Source organism: Oncorhynchus keta, chromosome 28, assembly GCF_023373465.1.
Source record: "Oncorhynchus keta strain PuntledgeMale-10-30-2019 chromosome 28, Oket_V2, whole genome shotgun sequence".
In the NCBI taxonomy this organism is placed as follows: Eukaryota; Metazoa; Chordata; class Actinopteri; order Salmoniformes; family Salmonidae; genus Oncorhynchus; species Oncorhynchus keta.
In genome coordinates, this window is record NC_068448.1 from 70,649,118 (window position 1) to 70,673,134 (window position 24,017).

The following is a 24,017-nucleotide window of genomic DNA, read 5'->3' on the forward strand; positions in this document are numbered from 1 at the left end:
GATTGTCTGTTTGTTAGAGGATTGTCTGTTAAAGGATTGTCTGTTTGTTAGAGGATTGTCTGTTAGAGGATTGTCTGTTTGTTAGAGGATTGTCTGTTAGAGGATTGTCTGTTAGAGGATTGTCTGTTAGTTAGAGGATTGTCTGTTAAAGGATTGTCTGTTTGTTAGAGGATTGTCTGTTAGTTAGAGGATTGTCTGTTAGTTAGAGGATTGTCTGTTAGAGGATTGTCTGTTTGTTAGAGGATTGTCTGTTTGTTAGAGGATTGTCTGTTTGTTAGAGGATTGTCTGTTAGAGGATTGTCTGTTTGTTAGAGGATTGTCTGTTAGTTAGAGGATTGTCTGTTAGAGGATTGTCTGTTTGTTAGAGGATTGTCTGTTAGTTAGAGGATTGTCTGTTAGAGGATTGTCTGTTAGTTAGAGGATTGTCTGTTAGTTGGAGGATTGTCTGTTAGTTAGAGGATTGTCTGTTAGAGGATTGTCTGTTTGTTAGAGGATTGTCTGTTAGTTAGAGGATTGTCTGTTAGAGGATTGTCTGTTAGTTAGAGGATTGTCTGTTAGTTAGAGGATTGTCTGTTTGTTAGAGGATTGTCTGTTTGTTAGAGGATTGTCTGTTAGTTTGAGGATTGTCTGTTAGAGGATTGTCTGTTAGTTAGAGGATTGTCTGTTAGTTAGAGGATTGTCTGTTAGTTAGAGGATTGTCTGTTAGTTAGAGGATTGTCTGTTTGTTAGAGGATTGTCTGTTAGAGGATTGTCTGTTAGAGGATTGTCTGTTTGTTAGAGGATTGTCTGTTTGTTAGATGATTGTCTGTTTGTTAGATGATTGTCTGTTAGAGGATTGTCTGTTAGTTTGAGGATTGTCTGTTAGTTTGAGGATTGTCTGTTAGTTAGAGGATTGTCTGTTAGTTAGAGGATTGTCTGTTAGTTAGAGGATTGTCTGTTAGAGGATTGTCTGTTTGTTAGAGGATTGTCTGTTAGAGGATTGTCTGTTTGTTAGAGGATTGTCTGTTAGAGGATTGTCTGTTAGAGGATTGTCTGTTAGAGGATTGTCTGTTAGAGGATTGTCTGTTAGAGGATTGTCTGTTTGTTAGAGGATTGTCTGTTAGAGGATTGTCTGTTAGTTAGAGGATTGTTGTCTGTTAGTTAGAGGATTGTCTGTTAGTTAGAGGATTGTCTGTTAGAGGATTGTCTGTTAGAGGATTGTCTGTTTGTTAGAGGATTGTCTGTTAGAGGATTGTCTGTTAGAGGATTGTCTGTTAGTTAGAGGATTGTCTGTTAGTTAGAGGATTGTCTGTTAGTTAGAGGATTGTCTGTTTGTTAGAGGATTGTCTGTTTGTTAGAGGATTGTCTGTTAGTTAGAGGATTGTCTGTTAGAGGATTGTCTGTTAGTTAGAGGATTGTCTGTTTGTTAGAGGATTGTCTGTTAGTTAGAGGATTGTCTGTTAGTTAGAGGATTGTCTGTTAGTTAGAGGATTGTCTGTTAGAGGATTGTCTGTTAGTTAGAGGATTGTCTGTTTGTTAGAGGATTGTCTGTTAGTTAGAGGATTGTCTGTTAGTTAGAGGATTGTCTGTTAGTTAGAGGATTGTCTGTTAGTTAGAGGATTGTCTGTTAGTTAGAGGATTGTCTGTTAGTTAGAGGATTGTCTGTTAGTTAGAGGATTGTCTGTTAGAGGATTGTCTGTTAGTTAGAGGATTGTCTGTTTGTTAGAGGATTGTCTGTTAGTTAGAGGATTGTCTGTTAGTTAGAGGATTGTCTGTTAGTTAGAGGATTGTCTGTTAGTTAGAGGATTGTCTGTTAGTTAGAGGATTGTCTGTTAGTTAGAGGATTGTCTGTTAGTTAGAGGATTGTCTGTTTGTTAGAGGATTGTCTGTTAGTTAGAGGATTGTCTGTTTGTTAGAGGATTGTTTGACTACTATTAGCACATAAGAACCTATGAGTCGGTGTTAGCTAATTATAAGTGGTGAACGTCCATAAAGATGCCAGAATTAAGATATTCAGCACAATCTACTTTTTCAAATTGCTGGGGTCTTGAAGTTAAAACTGGGATCATGTGGACTCTGATAATGACCATAAACAAATAGTAACACAGCAATGTACAATACGGTGAACTTTGCTCTTTTATGAATGAACTACATGACCCCAAAACAAGTATGAACACCTGCTTGTTTAACATTTAATTCCAAAATCATGGACATTAATATGGAGTTGGTCCCCCCTTTGCTGCTCTAACAGCCTCCACTCTCCTGGGAAGGCTTTCCACTAGATGTTGGAACATTGTTGGGGGGACTTCCATTCAGCCACAAGAGCATTAGTGAGGTCAGGCACTGATGTTGGGCGATTGTGTTCGATGGGGTTGAGGTCAGGGCTTTGTGCAGGCCAGTAAAGTTCTTTCACACCGATCTCGACAAACCACTTCTGTATGGACCTCTCTTTGTGCACGGGGGCATTGTCATACTGAAACAGGAAAGGGCCTTGCCACAAAGTAGGAAGCACAGAATCGTCTAGAATGTCATTGTATGCTGTAGCGTTAAGATTTCCCTTCACTGGAACTAAAGGGCCCGAACCATGAAAAACAGCCCCACACCATTATTCCCCCTCCACCAAACTTTAAGGTTGGAAATATGCATTGGGGCAGGTAGCGTTCTCCTTGCATCCCCCAAACCCAGATTCATCCATCCAGTTGGTGTGATTCATCACTCCAGAGAACATGTTTCCACTGCTGAGTCCAATGGCGGCGAGCTTTACACCACTCCAGCCGACGGTTAGCATCATGGTGATCTTAGTCTTGTGGGCGGCTGCTCGGCCATGGAAACCCATTTCATGAAGCTTCCGACGCACAGTTCTTGTTCAGAGGTAGTGAAGAACTCAGCAGTGAGTGTTGCACCCGAGGACAGACTATTTTTACACGCTACGCGCTTCAGCACTCAGCAATCCCTTTCTGAGCTTGTGTGGCCTACCACTTCGCGGCTGAGCCCTTGTTGCTCCTGGAAGTTTCCACAGCACTTAGTTGACCGGGGCAGCTCTAGAAGGGTAGAAATTTGACCAACTGTCTTGATGGAAAGATGGCATCCTATGACGGTGCACGTTGAAAGTCACTGAACTCTTCAAGTACGGCCCATTTTACGAGCCAATGTTTGTCTATGGAGATTGCATGGCTATGTTATACACCTGTAAGCAACGAGTGTGGCTGAAATAACCAAATCCACTAATAGTGTTGAAGAAACTAGTCCCCTAAATATATTCTGCAGATGCTAAAACTATCACCTGCCCTCTGTTGATATGCAACGACTGGGTTAAGGTTAGGGATGAATATATTTCAGCACTCACTGACTCAGGAAGCCTTTTAAACCAAATCTGTCCCTGCATGTGACTTCATTGACAATTACTGTATAACTAATTAATACATGTTCTCAGAGAGTCAACATGACATTCTTTGAATACTGCCAGTTGGGGCATCAGGTAGCCCTGTGGTTAAGAGCGTTGGGCCAGTGGTTCGAATCCACTGGTTCGAATCCCCCAGCTGGCTAGGTGAAAAATCTGTGCCCTGGAGCAAGGCACTTATTGCTCCTGTAAGTCGCTCTGGATAAGAGCGTCTGCTAAATGAATGAGATGTCAATCAAGTGGCATCGTTATGAATGGCATCCTCCTGACTAGTGCTGTGCTGTATACAGGTGCTGTGATGTCTGGGCTACCTGAGCTGGCGGTTGTGTGGTTAATACTCCCTGTTCTGTGTTTAAAACTCATCTTGTGAGCCGCTGTCATGTTTTTGCTATAACAATCTCTTGGAAAACTGTGATCGTTATTGCTATCCCATTAGAACAGCACAGTCAGCATTTCCGGCTGATACATTCTGCCAGTGTGGGGCCCATCCATCAACAGTGGTGCAGAGTTGCCGTGTGTGTGTGTCCCCTGAGTGAATGAGAGCTCGTGTGTGTGTGTGTGTGTGTGTGTGTGTGTGTGTGTGTGTGTGTGTGTGTGTGTGTGTGTGTGTGTGTGTGTGTGTGTGTGTGTGTGTGTGTGTGTGTGTGTGTGTGTGTGTGTGTGTGTGTGTGTGTGTGTGTGTGTGTGTGTGTGTGTGTGTGCAAGAGATAGAGAGACACACACACTCAAATACAACAGCTTTGTGTTTAGTGAAAACTCTTAGAGAAAAAGGGATCAGACACCAAGAGAAACTCCTAGTATTATAATGGATGGGTGTATTAGCAGGCTGCATCCATCTTGTCAGCTTTGTAACAGAGCCGCTCTATGCTAGGCTGGGTCAGGAAGCTCTCTCTCTTTCACCCGCCCTCTCCCTCTCTCACACCCCCCCACTCCCTCTCTCACCCCCCCCCACTCCCTCTCTCACCCCTCCCCACTCCCTCTCTCACCCCTCCCCACTCCCTCTCTCACCCCCACTCCCTCTCTCACCCCCCCACTCCCTCTCTCACCCCCACTCCCTCTCTCACCCCTCCCCACTCCCTCTCTCACGTTCTCCCTCTCTCGCCCCCCCCCACTCCTTCTCTCACGTTCTCCCTCTCTCACCCCCACTCCCTCTCTCACATTCTCCCTCTCTCACCCTCACTCCCATGTTCTCCCCCTCACCCCTCTCCCTTCTCACGTTCTCCCTCTCTCAACCCCCCACTCCCTCTCTCACGTTCTCCCTCTCTCACCCCCACTCCCTCTCTCACGTTCTCCCTCTCTCACCCCCACTCCCTCTCTCACGTTCTCCCTCTCTCACCCCTTCCCACTCCCTCTCTCACGTTCTCCCTCTCACCCCCCACTCCTTCTCTCACGTTCTCCCTCTCTCACCCCCCACTCCCTCTCTCACATTCTCCCTCTCTCACCCCACCCACTCACTCTCTCACGTTCTCCCTCTCTCACCCCCACTCCCTCTCTCACGTTCTCCCTCTCTCACCCCCCACCACTCCCTCTCTCATGTTCTCCCTCTCTCCCCCCCCACTCCCTCTCTCACGTTCTCACCCATTCCCTCCCTCACCCCCCCCCCCTCCCTCTCTCACGTTCTCCCTCTCTCACCCCCCACTCCCTCTCTCACGTTCTCCCTCTCTAACCCCCCACTCCCTCTCTCACGTTCTCCCTCTCTCACCCCCCACTCCCTCTCTCATGTTCTCCCTCTCTCAACCCCCCACTCCCTCTCTCACGTTCTCCCCCACTCCCTCCCTCACCCCCACCACTCCCTCTCTCACGTTCTCCCCCACTCCCTCTCTCACCCCCCCACTCCCTCTCTCACGTTCTCCCCCACTCCCTCTCTCACCCCCACTCCCTCTCTCACGTTCTCTCCCACTCCCTCTCTCACATTCTCCCCCTCCCTCTCTCACGCCCCCCCCCCCCTCTACCCACTGATTCCAGGCCCATCATATCTCATTCTGTCAGGTGTGCTGGTGTAGTGAAGGCCCCCCCAGAGGGGGATCCTGCCGTGTCGTACTCTCCAACTCGCTTGCAATGTTGACTGAGCGGAGCACTAATTTGTAATGAGATCAGAACTCCCACATGTAACCCACCTCCAGACTTCACTTCTCCCCAATCCAGCTCAGCTATTCATCAAAAAACTGCTCTTATTTTCCCCCTCGTGTTAGTTCCCGCTCCTATATTCTCTAGTCATAGCAGGGGGCCTGGCAGGGACGTGAGGTAGGATGCTGAATGCTACTTTAACTTCAGAGGCTTTTGTTTTGTGCATCTCTATGCTAAAGGGAATGAACTACTTTAAACTAAGTAAACAGTTCTTGTGTTTCCCAACATGGGAATGTCATCTTTTCCACACCCGAATCCCTCTAGTTACACAATCATTTGCTAATGCAGTCAAATACCCTGGAATTTCCACTTGTTTCCCGAGAATCCCGAATACCCCAAAGGCCTAGAATTCCAAACTGGAAGTCTTGAACCAAGACTACTACACTGATACTTGACAGGGGTGGGCGTGACTGGACACTGAGAGACAATAAGAAGAGTAATTGTCCCAGAGTAACTCTTCAAAGACCTGAAGGGATGGAAAAAGCTATTAGTCTCACCTTTTGACCTGCACCTGTCAAAATGACTCAGAGTGGAGGGAAAATAGAAAAGGGGGGCCCTCTTCTCCCCATCTCAGTTACCTGGCACAAAATGGCTGCCTTGTTGCCTCACTGTCTCTCTCAAAATTCAGCCAGGGGTGGAAACAAAGAAGCGGTTGGCTCTACTGTTGATTTGAATTTCACTTGGTGTCACTGTCCCCACTGTCTCTGTTTAAAGGTTGTGTTATGACCCCGCCAATGGACATAAGAGTGTAGGGATCACTCTGAATCATTACCGGACCCTCTTTCTGGCTCTCTAACTCAACTCAAATCACATTACCAGGATCTGTTTTGAAAAAGCAATGACCCTCTGCTGTTTCCACAGTCAGATTCAATTTCAATGTACAGGCCAGACAGTGGAGTCTAATGTTTGGAATACTGAAGGGGTTTGTTCATCTGGTATGTAACGGGGAATAGAGTTATGCAGGTGGGGGTATGGATGGTGAGGTCATGGTTGGCCAACAGAAATCCATACGTTCACTGTCCCCTGGAGCTGGAATGCATTTCCCGTTGCCTGGCTGCGGTGCAGTAGAATAACACGGTGAGGTCAGGCCTCTTTACACGACAGGTATTTCTGATTACACGGATGCAGAGGAATGTTTTTTTTCTCTCTGGGGATGATTATGTTCCAAGGTGCGCTTCAATCCAGGTCTCTGGTCTGGACCCCACCATATTCCTTGAGGTCTGGAATGTTAGCGACGATCCGGTTAAGCGCCATCGATAATGTCCCCAATATATCAAAACCGCCGTCAATATCAACATTCACAGCAGTGATTTGTGATGACACACAAAGTACCCCTGATTCTCCATTGTCTTTTTTCCCCCATAGAGTATATTTATACTATATATTTCACAGGTGTGCGCTTCACAATTCACTTCAGTCTTTGACAAAACAGTCAAGTGGTCTGTAGAATGCTTACGGAGATCACTGTTGATCGTTCAAGGCTTCCATAGTTCATCTCATGTTGAGTAGAGCGAGCAAAACCAGATTTGATCATGCTAACATGGTCAGTCATCAGTCATTTATGTTTTTGTATGACATCACTGTATTGATATTTTCATGAAGTGGTTTTCCTCTGTTGTGTTTTGCAGGAAGTTCTACTACATCACCCTGCTGAGGGACCCTGTGTCACGCTACCTGAGTGAGTGGCGCCACGTGCAGCGCGGCGCCACCTGGAAGACGTCCCTCCACATGTGCGACGGGCGCACACCTACGCCCGAGGAGCTGCCGCCCTGCTACGAGGGTACGGACTGGTCCGGCTGCACCCTGCAACAGTTCATGGACTGCCCCTACAACCTGGCCAACAACCGGCAGGTGCGCATGCTCGCCGACCTCAGCCTGGTGGGCTGCTACAACCTTTCCACGGTGCCCGATAAGCGGCGCTCGCAACTTCTCCTCGAGTCGGCCAAGAAGAACCTGCGCGACATGGCCTTCTTCGGTCTGACGGAGTACCAGCGCAAGACGCAGTTCCTGTTCGAGCGCACCTTCCGGCTGCGCTTCATCCGCCCCTTTGTGCAGTACAACAGCACGCGGGCAGCCGGAGTGGACTTGGACAACGACACGGTGGCGCGCATCGAGGAGCTCAACGACCTGGACATGCAGCTGTACGACTACGCCCGCGACCTCTTCCAGCAGCGCTACCAGTACACTCGGCAGCTGGAGAGACGGGCGCACCGCTTGGCACTTCGGAGTCACGGGCTGGACCCCCGTGATTTACTCAGAGAGGAGGGTGGTGTGGGGGGCGAGGGGACAGCCAGGCTGCCCACAGAGGACTACATGAACCACATAATTAACAGGTGGTAGCCCCTATCCCATCCCACCCCAACCACCCACTTTCCTGATCTCCCCATTGTCTGGTATGGTGAGGTTGCATCAGAGTGAATGTTTAGGAAAGGTGAAATTTGGCACTTATGGCTCGAGAGGAAGAAAGTTGCAGAGGATTGGGTGCTGCAGTGGCTTACCTACAGACTTTGCATGATGCGAGCTGTGGGTTGCGAACCAGATGATATCACTTCCCGCTACTGGATGACATAGTCCTTCTGGTCTTCTTGGACAATGTGGAGAGGTCAGATCTTTGATTGGAAGCCCATGATAAACCTAAGTCACGGGGCTTTGTGATTGGAAGCCCATGATAAACCTGAGTCATGGGGGTTTGTGATTGGAAGCCCATGATAAACCGGAGTCATGGAGGTTTGTGATTGGAAGCCCATGATAAACCGGAGTCATGGGGGTTTGTGATTGGAAGCCCATGATAAACCTGAGTCACGGGGCTTTGTGATTGGAAGTCCATGATAAACCGGAGTCATGGAGGTTTGTGATTGGAAGCCCATGATAAACCTTGGTCATGGAGGTTTGTGATTGGAAGCCCATAATAAACCTGAGTCACAGGGCTTTGTGATTGGAAGCCCATGATAAATCTGAGTCACGGGGCTTTGTGATTGGAAGCCCATGATAAACCTGAGTCATCCTCTGGAGTTCTCGGAGCAACTGTCTCTACTCAGATTCCCAATGGAGCAAAAGAAAAATTATGGATAATTCCTTTACAAAGTAAACAGACTTGTTTTACTTTCCTTTCTATGTCTTGGCCCATCAGAATAACATATGTGCTTAATATGTTGTTGTAAGGAATTACAAAGCAGTGAGATGGGAGATTACCTGTACTGGACATTTCCGACGAGCCATCTTTTTATTTATTAACATTGCTTTCTGATCATTTGAAATACATATTTTTCCAATGTGAGAGACTATTTGGCTCGGCTTGAAATACAGTTTGACAATTGTAAGTTATAAAAGTCATGATGGTGACTTAAAAAAAAATCTTAACATACATACTCATCCATTTGCTGAAAGGTTACTAACATTTGCAATCAAAGTTTAGAGCTTGAGAGTTTATCTTAATAGAAATGATGCATAGTGTTTTTTTTGTTTTTTTACACCTGTATGTTTTTACCATTTTGTCAATGTCGTGTGAAGAGGCCAGTTTCTTTGGTTCCGAGGTATTTTCATTTGCCCGTTGTACTGTGATCTGTACTCTAAAGGAGATGTACAGAATTGAATGAAATATTTGGCAAAGGTTGTCCAGGAACCTTTCTGACCACAACCTCCATACAACACTTGATGCTCAACAGGAGACCGACCGAAGGTCTCGCACTGAAGGGGAAACAGGAAACACTGTCTTATTATTACTTGTACAAAATAAAACTTCTGTGAGTGTGTGCATGTGTGTAAGTGTGTGTATTGTAAGTGTGTGTGTGCGCGTCCATTTGTTTCTGAGCTTTCATGCTCAATTCATTTCCTTCTGATTGGGATCAAATGTGTCACCTAAAACCAGAACTTAAACGGGTGAAATGGATGGATTATCCATTGAGTTTTCCATGCTCCTCGATGTGCATCTGTCGGGGAATTATAAAACAATGTAAAATAAAGTGCATCAGGTTCCATATTAAAGAGGTGAAGAATGCACAGCCACTTGTCAACCATAAGCTCTTTTTTTTTAATAATACATTTTTTTGGTAAACTGAAATATGATGATCCCCTGGTAAACTGTGTTTAATTAACATTCTAACAGAATGTGTCTGGACATGATATAACCCTCATCAATCAATACTGGTGTATATGGAGCCTTTACAACTATCATATTTAAAATTCCCAAAGTCCCCCATCCAACAACAAACTGTAGTCCCACAGGCATGGCCAGTACTAAAAACAGACCCAAGACTAATTGCTTGGGGAGTGTTAAGATGCTAATGCATTATTATTAAGGAAATTTGGACCAGTGTGTGCATATCCTGCGAATGACTGTCTTTTCATAAAGAACAGAATGTTTGTTTTAGTGACGACTACTTACATTATGTCCAATCCTCTCCGGAGCGGAGGTATAATGATTGGTAGCAGGAGACTTCTCTTAATGCAAAGTATTTTTATCTTATTTGAGAAAGATAGCTTTGGGGAAGATGGATTACGAAGCTATGGGTTTAGACAAATCGTTACAGAATGAAGTGTATGTGTGTGCGTGCAGTCGTGTGAGATAAAGAGAAAGCAAAAGAGTGAGAGAACAAGAGAATTTAGTGAAGTGGGACATTTCTACATGGGCTGTGGTCTGGTTTTACCCATATTGTATTATTGCTGTGCGTATTTCTGTTCTTCAAGCAGATTGGATCTTCTATTCAACAATAAAAATAAAAAAGATATTTCTTTGTATTTGAGTCTCTGCTCTTATTCCTCATTGTTTGTTGTCCTGTTTGCATAATTGTTTTTATTACAGGAAGTTAGCTTTAAAATTACTTTCTCTTAACCTCATGGCAAAATGTATAATAGCAGGAAAATAGCTCAGGGATTCTTGAAAGTCAGGACAATCCTTGTCTGTCTGGGAAACTTTTTAATTACATTTTTTTTTTGTTGCATTATTTGAGCTTAAAATGTAAATTTTTAGGGGATTTTTTATAAGAACAAAAATCATTTTTTTGAATACTTCAAATGTTATTAATTTCCATGTCGGATGCCAATTTCAAACTCCAAAAAAGTGTTTAAATTCTGAAAACTGGCAATGGATATTAACTGGAAAATTATCGTAACTAGGTTCTTGCAATAGCCCTCTTGTGACTTTTTAATTAAATAATTTTTATCTCAAAACTTTGATTCCTAAAAATAAAGTGACCAGATTTCTGATATGAAAACCGGGGACATTTCCAGTTCGGCAGGCCAATATATAACTAAAATATCCAATGTTATTATCTATTAAATAAAAAAGGGGGACAATTGCTGTATCATGTATTTAGTCTAACAGGCACATTGTGATAGGCAAAGAAAACAACTATACTACAGAAACACTATAGACAAGACAGAACTGTCCGATCTGAACAGCCATTCAGTGGTCCTGCTACAATAAGAGCAGAAGAGAACATGAGCAAAATTGAAAGAACAGACAATAGTATACGTGAAATACATAACAACATCATAAATAAATAAGATGCTGATGAGATTGGTAACTACATAATATACTTATACCAACCTAATCTGTATATTTCTCAAAAGAATGTATTTTCTTCAGGATTGTTCTGTCTTTGGCCAGCTTCTCCATGAACTCCTGGCAGGGGAGGTTGAAGTTTGTCTTCACAATAAGCACAGCCTTGATGGTAGGAACAGTGAACCTATTTCTTGCTGCTGTCCATAGAACATTAATTTGGGAGAACACTCTCTCGACTGGTGCATTACCTCCAGGTAAGCACATGACAACAGAAGCTAATCTAGCCAGGTTAGTGTGTGGGATGTCATTCTCTTTGAAGTGGGTAACCACCGTGCTCCATCTCTGACTAAGCATTGTCTCCAGATGTTTTCCATTCTTCAAGCGATCCCCCCTTTAGGAACCCTTGCAGGCCAGTAACCTCATCACACAATGCATCCTCATTGATGGTCACATTGGGGCATTTTTCCTGCAGTGTGCCTGCTGCCTTCTGGATCTCTTCTCGCAGAGGTTGCCTTTTTAAAAGGAGACAATGTAAACATTTTAGATTATCTGTGTACTTTCCCCGTGCTTACAAGTAGTTCACAGCCGTAGTGAAGAATGATTGGGATGTTTTGAGAAAGCTCTCTTTAGACATCTCTCCATTTTCCTCTAGCTCTCTCAGAAGTCCTCTGACCAAAACTGGAATGAAGATGTCATCACGTCTTGCAGTCAATTTTGCCTCAACGTTTCTCAGAATTGCAGCGGACTCCACAGCACAGTGGTCCTGGCCTCCAAGCATCTTGATCGTGTCACTGAATACAGTCACGTTTCCAGGGACAAAGGCCAGCCAAAGTTCAGTCAGTGGATCTTCGAACATTGTTCACAGGACAACACGGCATTTGTCTTCAGAAAGAAAAAAGGATTTCAATGGCACATACATTTTCAGCACTCTTTCTAGAGCAGGGAGCATGGACAGCCAGCAAACATTGTGGTGTACTAAAATGTTATGGTACTCCTGGCCAACAAACTCACAAACTCTTTCTACTCTGACGGTGAAAATATCTTTGTGAGCAGATACTCAACATCAAAGGGAATCATATCCAAATCTGTTCTAGCCATGTTATTTAGTTCACCTTTATTTAACCAGATAGGCTATTTGAGAACAAGTTCTCATTTACAACTGCAACCTGGCCAAGAATAAAGCAAAGCAGTTCGACAGATACACAGAGTTACACATGGAATAAACAAACATACAGTCAATAATACAGTACAAAAAAATCTATATACGGTGTGTGCAAATGAGGTAAGATCAGGGAGGTAAGGCAATAAATAGGCAATGGTGGCAAAGTAATTACAATATCCCATTAAACCCTGGAGTGATTGATGCGCAGAAGATTAATGTGCAAGTAGAGATACTAGGGTGCAAAGGAGTAATATAAATAAATACAGTATGGGGATGAGGTACTTGGATGGCCTATTTTACAGATGGGCTACGTACGGGTGCAGTGATCTGTGAGCTGCTATGACAGCTGGTGCTTAATGCTAGTGAGGGCGATATGAGTCTCCAGCTTCAGTCATTTTTGCAGTTCGTTCCAGTCATTGGCATCAGAGAACTGGACGAAGAGGCGGCCAAAGGAAGAATTGGATTTGGGGGTGACCAGTGAGATATACCTGCTGGAGCCTGTGCTATGGGTGGGTGCTGCTATGGTGACCAGTGAGCTGAGATAAGGCGGGGCTTTACCTAGCAGAGACTTGTAGATGACCTTGAGCCAGTGGGTGTGGCGACGAGTATGAAGCGAGGGCCAGCCAACGAGAGCGTACAGGTCGCAATGGTGGGTAGTATGTGGGGCTTTGGTGACAAAACAGATGGCACTGTGATAGACTGCTTCCAATTTGTTGAGTAGAGTGTTGGAGGCTATTTTGTAAATTACATCGCCGAAGTTGAAGATCGGTAGGATGGTCAGTTTTACGAGGGTATGTTGGCAGCATGAGTGAAGAATGCTTTGCTGCAAAGTAGGAACCCGATTCGAGATTTAATTTTGGATTGGAGATGCTTAATGTGAGTATGGAAGGAGAGTTTACAGTCTAACAAGACACCTAGGTATTTGTAGTTATCCTCCACATATTCTAAGCCAGAACCGTCCAGAGTAGAGATGCTGGCAGAGAAGAGCATGCATTTAGTTTTACTTGCATTTAAGAGCAGTTGGAGGCAACGTAAGAAGACTTGAATGGCATTGAAGCTCGTCTGGAGGTTAGTTAACACAGTGTCCAAAGAAGTAGTAGAGGTGGATCAGAGAATCACCAGCAGCAAGAGCAACAAAATTGATGTATACAGAGAAGAGAGTCGGCCCGAGAATTGAACCCTGTGGCACCCCCATAGAGACTACCAAAGGTCCAGACAACAGACCCTCCGATTTGACACACTGAACTCTATCAGAGAAGTAGTTGGTGAACCAGGCGAGGCAGTCATTTGAGAAACCAAGGCTGTTTAGTCTGCCGATACGAATGTGGTGATTGACAGAGTCGAAAGCCTTGGCCAGGTCGATGAATACGGCTGCACAGTAATGTCTCTTATCAATGGCGGTTATGATATCGTTTAGGACCTTGAGCGTGGCTGAGGTGCACCCATGACCAGCTCGGAAACCAGATTGCATAGCGGAGAAGGTACGGTGGGATTCGAAATTGTCGGTAATCTGGCTTTCGAAGACCTTAGAACGGCAGGGTAGGATAGACATAGGTCTGTAGCAGTTTGGGTCTAGAGTATCTCCCCCTTCGAAGAGGGGGATGATCGCGGCAGCTTTCCAATCTTTGGAAATCTCAGACGGTAGGAAAGAGAGGTTTAACAGGCTAGCAATAGGGGTTGCAACAATTTCTGCAAATAATTTTAATGATGTGGGCAGGACAACCTAAGCAAATCGCCTCCCGCTGCAGAGCCTTTTTAACTTTGGTATGGACATTGACCCTCCCCAGCCTATTCAGTCCTCCAAAGTTGGTATTTGTGTTGTCGGCAGAGAATGCCACAACTTTGTTTTGCAGGTTACATTTTTGGGTGACCACCAGGATCTCAGCTGCAATTTCCTCTGCTGTTTCTCCTTTCAATTCAACAAAATCAAGCAGTTTTGTTTCCACAGATGTGCTGCCATCATATATCTTACTCACTATGGCGTCACATTTTGTCATAGCACATGTAAACTTGGCTCATAAACCTTCCGTGTGAGTTGTGCTGGGCAGTCCATAGATCTGTAACTATGATTGTGTTGCATAGTGTGGTATGCAAAGACACCCTCCTGCACAGCTAAACCATGTTCTTCTTGGGAAGGCTCTACCTTCTTGAAGAATGTGGTGACAGAGGACACACCAACACGGGCAACCAGAGGCTTTATGCTTTTTGGTCTGTTGATGTTCTACCACTGCCGTTCTTCCCCCGCTGCCAATTGGAAAAAGAGGAATTACTAAGGTTGCTGTGAACCATTCTATCATCTTGACCTGAGCGTATAAGCGGAAATTCTCTCATGTGGCCATTAAAATGGCATTTTCCGTTTCTTGGAAAGAGAAAATCTCTTTTCTCTGTCCCTTAATGAATAATGTTGCTACTGTTTACCATCTGTGACTTTATTCCTAGTTATATGTACATATCTACATCAATTATTTTGGACCCCTGCACATCGACTTGGTACTGGTATCAGTACTGTTACTCATTGTGTATATGTTATTATTTTGTGTTTAACTGCTTCGTTATGTTGTTTTATTTTCACTATTTCCTTTTTCTTTTTCACTCTGCTTTGTTGGGAAAGGGCTCGTAAGTAAGCATTTCACGGTAAAGTCTACACCTGCTGTATTCGGCACATTTAATTTGATTTGTTAGACCTTGTGACCAGATTTAAATTAAATCATCCAAGCCAGAAACATAGCAGACAGAATCACTCTGGCCTTCGCCATTGGTCATCTAGGCTCATTACACCCCTGCTTACTGTGGCAAAGTAATTAAGTAAAAATACTTTAAAGTACTGCTTAAGTCGTTATTTTTTACTTTACTATTTGTATTTTTTGCTTCACTACATTCCTAAAGAAAAGGTACTTTTAACTCCATATGTTTTCCCTGATACCCAAAAGTGTTGAATGCATAGTAGGACAGAAAATGGTCCAATTCACCCACTTATCAAGAGAACATCCCTGGTCATCCCTGCTGCCTATGGTCTGGTGTACTCACTAAACAGAGAACATCCCTGGTCATCCCTGCTGCCTATGGTCTGGTGTACTCACTAAACAGAGAACATCCCTGGTCATCCCTGCTGCCTATGGTCTGGTGTACTCACTAAACAGAGAACATCCTGGTCATCCCTGCTGCCTATGGTCTGGTGTACTCACTAAACAGAGAACATCCCTGGTCATCCCTGCTGCCTATGGTCTGGTGGACTCACTAAACAGAGAACATCCCTGCTGCCTATGGTCTGGTGTACTCACTAAACAGAGAACATCCCTGGTCATCCCTGCTGCCTATGGTCTGGTGGACTCACTAAACAGAGAACATCCCTGCTGCCTATGGTCTGGTGGACTCACTAAACAGAGAACATCCCTGCTGCCTATGGTCTGGTGTACTCACTAAACAGAGAACATCCCTGGTCATCCCTGCTGCCTATGGTCTGGTGTACTCACTAAACAGAGAACATCCTGGTCATCCCTGCTGCCTATGGTCTGGTGTACTCACTAAACAGAGAACATCCTGGTCATCCCTGCTGCCTATGGTCTGGTGTACTCACTAAACAGAGAACATCCCTGGTCATCCCTGCTGCCTATGGTCTGGTGTACTCACTAAACAGAGAACATCCCTGGTCATCCCTGCTGCCTATGGTCTGGTGTACTCACTAAACAGAGAACATCCCTGCTGCCTATGGTCTGGTGTACTCACTAAACAGAGAACATCCCTGGTCATCCCTGCTGCCTATGGTCTGGTGTACTCACTAAACAGAGAACATCCTGGTCATCCCTGCTGCCTATGGTCTGGTGTACTCACTAAACAGAGAACATCCTGGTCATCCCTGCTGCCTATGGTCTGGTGTACTCACTAAACAGAGAACATCCCTGGTCATCCCTGCTGCCTATGGTCTGATGTACTCACTAAACAGAGAACATCCCTGGTCATCCCTGCTGCCTATGGTCTGGTGTACTCACTAAACAGAGAACATCCCTGCTGCCTATGGTCTGGTGGACTCACTAAACAGAGAACATCCCTGCTGCCTATGGTCTGGTGGACTCACTAAACACAAATACTTTGTTTGTAAACTATGTCTGAGTGTTGCCTTGTGCCTCTGGATATCCGTACATTTAAAACATGAGAATTGTGCCGTCTGGTTTGCTTAATATAAGGAATTTGAAATGATTCATACTTTTACTCTTGATAATGAAGTATATTTTTGCAATTACATTTTACTTTTGATACTTAAGTATATTTAAAACCAAATACTTTTAGACTTTCACCCGGTAAAGTATTACTTGAGTAACTTTCACCCTCTACTTGAGTAATTTTCTTTTAAGGTATCTTTAGTTTTACTCAAGTATGACAATTGGGTACTTTTTCCACCACTATGTTAGCTAACACTTTGGCTTAAATGAATAATGAGTTAAAGAGTTAATGAATGACTTGCTGTCGGTTGAGAACAGGGCTGTACGGTGTTGTCTGCAAGAAGTCGGGAAACGTTTTGAGAATGTTAAGCAAGTGCACAGTTCTGTTGGGTTTGAACACAGTGGAAACGGAGAGGGAATTGGGTTTCTGACAGTCTCCCTGTCCCTGCGGAACGAGTCAAACAGATGGCAACAGCTGGCCAGGTTTAACCTGGGGGTGAAGTCTGCTTGAGTTGAGCTCCACATGAGGTATCGCTGAGAGCATACCAAGGTCACCCTCAATCACCCAGGATATATCATTACTCTCGACAGAGAGCATTATTGTATTAACAATGTATTACAGAACTGACGCAATACACGAGAGAGCACCACATTAGCCATTTTCTTGGAATCCCGGTTGTGTGTTTATTTGTTTGAGCTTATCAGAACATACAGTAGAGCAAACCACTTTGGGTAATTTCTAGGTGAAATGAACAGTCCTAACACAGTACTTTCTGGTAAACATGATTTTGATAACATGTATGTTTACATTGTATGTGTATCATATGTAGTGGTTAAGGGTTCCGTTTTTCAAATTGACTGTTGAAACATTACTTGAATGTGTTTCCTTTGTGCTCACTTACCTCCCAATTTCAGTTCCATCTTTATGGGATCCTGTTTTTGTTTCCAAACCACCTAGCCTACATTATGTGTATCCACTATATATAATGTATTACTTTCGGGGCTTCAAGCTTAACGTCTGAGACCTGTTTACAACTGAAGTGTACATATTTCAGGAGCCATATAGGAGCATGAACATGTGTCCACAAACACAACCAGGTGCACTTGTCACTATAACTGACCTTAAACCCAGACATCATGAATGAACAGAATAATAAGTCTTTCTGATGATATACCGTCGACACTGTTGGGTTGTTTCATGTTTCAATCACAATGAATAAGTCAGATCTCAGCTGGTGGCTGTGTCTGGAGAGAACTCCAAAGAAAGACTCCATCAAAACATTGCAATGAGTCGATTTGGCAGAGAAAGAGAGAGGCTGAGGAAATAGCTGGAGGATTGGCCATATAGTATTGTGCATTTTTCGGTTTACTCGAGAAATGAGAAGATCTTGTGCTTCTCAGCACCTTTAAAATGTGTAAGTTGCACAAGACCATACATTCTCAACTGCCTAACCCAATTACAGTGTGACAAATGGGGACAGAATTGAATTGACAGAGCTATTCGTTTATGTGAGATAAAACAGGCTTACATTGTATAGAGCTCTGAGATCAAAAGACCGCCTCAAAACTAAGACTGTTGTTATATAACCCCAACTATTTCTCTCTTTGGTTTCCCATAATGAGTGAACCATGGAGTGATCTCTTGCAAACATTAATTGACTCAAACACATCAAACCAACTGTGATATTTATATAATTGAGCATTATAAGTATTTATTTACAAAACAAAAGTTTTTTGAGGTTTTATAAGGTGATAGCGCCAAAACTTTTCACTGATCCTTGAGTGGATGTTGAATTAATGTCGACTCCCGAGTGGCACAGTGGTCTAAGGCACAGCATCTCAGGAGAAGAGGCATCACTACAGTTCCTCATTCAAATCCAGGCTGTATCACATCCGGATGTGATCGGAAATCCCATAGGGCGGTGCACAATTGGCCCAGTGTCATCCGGGTTTGGCCGGGGTAGGCCGTCATTATAAATAAGAATTTGTTCTTAACTGACTTGCCTAGTTCAATAATGCTTCAATAAAAAAATGTAATAGAATTCAAAAACTAGCTTTCAAAGATTAGGCTCTGTGTCCATCTGCTGGTTATAAGCTGCCAATCCACTACTCCCCTTGTGTTGATATCGAATGGCATTTTCTTTTTAGTAGGTTTATGTAAAACTGAACCAACAAATACAATGCTGTAATAAGCATGTATAAACATTGAGGTTCATATTATAATCTATTTCTATGCTGTAATTTTTGAGGTTTATAATGGATTAAAAAAAGAAATGTCCCTTTTTCAGGACCCTGTTTTACAAAGACAATTCATAAAAATCCAAATAACTTCACATATCTTTGTTGTAAAGGGTTTAGACACTGTTTCCCATGCTTCAATGAACCATAAACAATTAATGAACATGCACCTGTGGAACGGTCGTTAAGACACTAACAGCTTAGAGACAGGAGACAATTAAGGTCACAGTTATGAAAACTTAGGACACTAAAGAGGCCTTTCTAGTGACTCTGAAAAACACCAAAATAAAGATGCCCAGGGTCCCTGCTCATCTGCGTGAACGTGCCTTAGGCATGCTGCAAGGAGGCATGAGGACTGCAGATGTAGCCAGGGCAATATATTGCAATGTCCGTACTGTGAGACACCATTAGACAGTGCTACAGGGAGACAGGACGGACAGCTGATCATCCTCGCAGTGGCAGACCACGTGTAACAACACCTGCACAGGATCGGTACATCCAAACGTCACACCTGCGGGAAAGGTACAGGATGGAAACAACTGCCCGAGTTACACCAGGAACGCACAATCCCTCCATCAGTGCTCAGACTGTCCGCAATAGGCTGAGAGAGGCTGGACATAGGGCTTGTAGGCTTGTTGTAAGGCAGGTTCTCACAAGACATCACTGGCAACAACGTTGCTTATGGGCACAAACCAATCGTCGCTGGACCAGACAGGACTGGCAAGTCGCGGTTTTGTCTCACCAGGGGTGATGGTCGGATTCGCGTTTATCATCGAAGGAATGTATCTTACTGTATCTTATGTATCATCATCATCATCTTCCTGCTGTGTGCTTTCCCTCAAGGCTTTATGAAGTCTGATCCAGAACACCTCTTGGTCATGATCCTTCTTGGGCAGCAAGAAGTATGTTTTCCGACACACCATCTTGCGTAACTGAGTGTAAGGGGAGAGACAGTCTGGCATCTATTTTTGAGAAACATCAACATTTGAACATCGTTCCCCTCCCACAGAAATCTCAGACTGGTTAACTGAAAGTCCAGAATGCACCACTCGGGAGAAATTCTCGGGTCACCACGCAGAGCGTGCTCCGGGCATTGTAGATGGCTGCTTCAATCTTCTCTAGGATAGCCGTGCCCGAGTGGAAATTGCAGTGGTGCAGGTACAGTCAGAATGGAGCTGATCCCAACATAGTCCCCTCTAGACAAGCTACCAGCTCCCTCATCACCCACGACTCATCCTTGGAGCTGTAGGAGATGAAGGCATCGTATTGGTAGTCATCTTTCCCCACTGCCTTACACCCCCGAAGGCGAGTCTGCAGGAGGAGCAGGTAACTGATGTTGAATTTGGTATTGTGCCAAATCTCCACCAGGGCTATGGTAGCGTAACGCCACGTGCTTTGTTTGTTTGTTCTTGTCCATAACCTTTCTGTACTTCGTAATGTATTTGTACGTTTTATGTGGACCCCAGGAAGAGTAGCTGCTCCATGTTCAGTAGCTAATGGACCCCAGGAAGAGTAGCTGCTCCATGTTCAGTAGCTAATGGACCCCAGGAAGAGTAGCTGCTCCATGTGCAGTAGCTAATGGACCCCAGGAAGAGTAGCTGCTCCATGTGCAGTAGCTAATGGACCCCAGGAAGAGTAGCTGCTCCATGTGCAGTAGCTAATGGACCCCAGGAAGAGTAGCTGCTCCATGTTCAGTAGCTAATGGACCCCAGGAAGAGTAGCTGCTCCATGTTCAGTAGCTAATGGACCCCAGGAAGAGTAGCTGCTCCATGTGCAGTAGCTAATGGACCCCAGGAAGAGTAGCTGCTCCATGTGCAGTAGCTAATGGACCCCAGGAAGAGAAGCTGCTCCATGTGCAGTAGCTAATGGACCCCAAGAAGAGTAGCTGCTCCATGTGCAGTAGCTAATGGACCCCGGGAAGAGTAGCGGCTACATGTGCAGTAGCTAATGGACCCCAGGAAGAGTAGCTGTTCCATGTGCAGTAGCTAATGGACCCCAGGAAGAGTAGCTGCTCCATGTGCAGTAGCTAATGGACCCCAGGAAGAGTAGCGGCTACATGTGCAGTAGCTAATGGACCCCAGGAAGTGTAGCGGCTACATGTGCAGTAGCTAATGGACCCCAGGAAGAGTAGCTGCTCCATGTGCAGTAGCTAATGGACCCCAGGAAGAGTAGCGGCTACATGTGCAGTAGCTAATGGACCCCAGGAAGAGTAGCTGTTCCATGTGCAGTAGCTAATGGACCCCAGGAAGAGTAGCGGCTACATGTACAGTAGCTAATGGACCCCAGGAAGAGTAGCGGCTACATGTGCAGTAGCTAATGGACCCCAGGAAGAGTAGCTGCTCCATGTGCAGTAGCTAATGGACCCCAGGAAGAGTAGCGGCTACATGTGCAGTGGCTAATGGACCCCAGGAAGAGTAGCGGCTACATGTGCAGTAGTTAATGGACCCCAGGAAGAGTAGCGGCTACATGTGCAGTAGCTGATGGACCCCAGGAAGTGTAGCGGCTACATGTGCAGTAGCTAATGGACCCCAGGAAGAGTAGCGGCTACATATGCAGTAGCTGATGGACCCCAGGAAGTGTAGCGGCTACATGTGCAGTAGCTGATGGACCCCAGGAAGTGTAGCGGCTACATGTGCAGTAGCTGATGGACCCCAGGAAGAGTAGGGGCTACATGTGCAGTAGCTGATGGACCCCAGGAAGTGTAGGGGCTACATGTGCAGTAGCTAATGGGGATCCTAAAAAAAACTAAACTAAACATACTTTAGTACAGTCATATTAATGACTGGAGCGCTGTCCTTTTCAAAATGGAGGCAGTTGTTATACAACACCAGTTGTTTCAGATTCACAAGACCTTGTAGAATGGCACGAGTCAGTCACGAGTCAGTCACGAGTCAGGCACGAGTCAGGCACGAGTCAGTCACGAGTCAGTCACAAGTCAGGCACGAGTCAGTCACGAATCAGTCACGAGTCAGTCACGAGTCAGTCACGAGTCAGTCTTTTGATATGGTTCCTAAATAGATCCAGGTAATCAAGGTTTTGCAGGTCCCGGAAGGATCCTTCCTCAATGTATATGATAATGTTTCGGCCGAGGTCCAACTTGGTTCTGTAGGTCACTGAAAGTATTTAGAATGAATTCACTTCCGATAATGGACAAGCGTCAAAAGGTTTCTTAAAGGGAGGAACCAGCTATGTTCACAATGACTTAAATCCGGCTGAACCTGATGATGATGAGCAGCATGAAGAAGAGACAGGATCTTGTCATATTTTCTTTCACAGCCAACTGCACCTAAATAAGGAAATACAGAAACGTAACAAAAGCCAGTGATCTGTCAAAACAAGAAGATTAGTAAAACAATATTGGTACAATGTTTTAGCTAAAGAACAGTACCATCTAAAAAAAAGAAATGCTAGCTATTTATTTTTGTTATACCGGTATACACATTTGCATCGGAAATAAGATCTAAATTAAGATTGAATGAGACAGAGACAGATCATTCAAATTCTAAGCTGGTAACATTTTCATAAGTGGTAACTTCATTGTAACATCCAGACAGGTGATCAGAAGGCTATGTGTAAATAACCCTATTTGCGATTATAACTTATCACAACAGGAAGTTCTGGACACTGAGGTGGTGGAGGGGTTCGGCATCCCGCGTTGGGCCAGTAACATAAATGTCGCTGGTTCGAATCCCTGTGCTGACTAGGGGGAAAATCTGTCAATATGCCCTTGAGCAAGGCACTTAACCCTAATTGCTCCTGTAAGTTGCTCTGTATAAGAGCAGCTGCTAAATTACTCAAATGTAAAGTAGATCCAGGGTAGGAAGTGTTCAAGCCTGCACAACCATGAGGATGCAGTAGGGAATGAGAGAACAAGACTGAGAAAGAGCTAAGCCAGACAACTGCACTGACCATTCAATTTAATTAAAACCTCCACTTGTTAGTATATGCAAAGGTACATTGGCAGTCAATACATGCACAAATGAGTCATACAGGGATGAAGCTATGAACACAAACAGCAGGTCACAACCTTAAAAGCACCAATCATACAGCATCAGTGGCTCTTCCTTCTTCAACTGCCAGTACAACTGTGTATTTATGAGGTCAAGGCAGCTGAAAGGGTGAATGCTGAGTGTTAAGCCCTTACAGTCAAAACCTCTTTAGTTTTCATAAGTTTTCACCCGTCTCTGTGTGGCCGCTGCCTTATTCATATCTGACAACATGCGGGCAGTTAATTTGTGGTGAAAACATGAAGCTTCTTTAGTCCAGGTATCCCTAAACTCTGGTCGCCTAAGGGAAATAATGTCACAGAAGCTTCTGCCAGGCTGCTAATCTGCCAGGCTGCTACTCCGCCAGGCTGTTACTCCGCCAGGCTGCTACTCCGCCAGGCTGTTACTCCGCCAGGCTGTTACTCCGCCAGGCTGTTACTCCGCCAGGCTGCTACTCCGCCAGGCTGCTACTCCGCCAGGCTGTTACTCCGCCAGGCTGCTACTCCGCCAGGCTGCTACTCCGCCAGGCTGTTACTCCGCCAGGCTGCTACTCCGCCAGGCTGTTGCTCCGCCAGGCTGCTGCTCCGCCAGGCTGCTACTCCGCCAGGCCGCTGCGCCGCCAGGCCGTTGCTCCGCCAGGTTGCTGCTCCGCCAGGTTGCTGCTCCGCCAGGCTGCTACTCTGCCAGACTGCTACTCTGCCAGGTTGCTACTCTGCCAAGCTGTTACTCTGCCAGGCTGTTACTCTGCCAGGCTGCTACTCTGCCAGGCTGCTACTCTGCCAGGCTGTTACTCTGCCTGGCTGCTACTCTGCCAGGCTGTTACTCTGCCAGGCTGCTACTCTGCCAGGTTGTTACTCTGCCAGGCTGTTACTCTGCCAGGCTGCAACTCTGCCAGGCTGTTACTCTGCCAGGCTGTTACTCTGCCAGGCTGCTACTCTGCCAGGCTGCTACTCTGCCAGGCTGCAACTCTGCCAGGCTGCTACTCTGCCAGGCTGTTACTCTGCCAGGCTGCTACTCTGCCAGGTTGTTACTCCCATTCTGTCTGGATCTGTTCAGGTTTATGTGAAACGGATGCTCTCCAACAAGGCCAGGAAAGAGAGAATAAGCGTTGGGCCATGCAAGACGTCCAAAACATGTACCTCTGAGGTGGAGGAGGCCTTTATATCAGATGACAACGTTTCTAGCCCTAAAAGCCGAGTGACTAGAATTATCCATCTCAGAATGTTATGTGGGGTCTCTTAAAGAAAATAAAGTGACACATTTTGTTGTTGTTTTGGCTCAGTACTCCAGCACTTTGGATTTGAAATGATACAAGTGCAGACTGTCAGCTTTGAGGGTATTTTCGTCCATAACAGGTAAACTGTTTAGAAATTACAGAATATCTTGTACCTAGTCCCCCACCAAAGGTTCTGACTCTGTCTGCCTGGTTGCCCGACCTGCCATAATGTGTTCCTCCCCTCTC

At 45.1% G+C, this 24,017-nt stretch overlaps 1 protein-coding gene across 1 annotated transcript in view; it reads left to right on the forward strand.

The window, feature by feature from the left end:
• Positions 1–10,243, forward strand: part of hs6st1b (heparan sulfate 6-O-sulfotransferase 1b) — a 106,840-nt gene extending 96,597 nt beyond the window's left edge. Inside the window, exon 2 of the mRNA XM_035741955.2 lies at positions 7,135–10,243. Within this exon, the coding sequence (XP_035597848.2) occupies positions 7,135–7,846 (712 nt within the window). The 3' untranslated portion in view covers positions 7,847–10,243. The remainder of the gene's footprint in view (positions 1–7,134) is intronic.
• Positions 10,244–24,017: the final 13,774 nt, after the last annotated feature.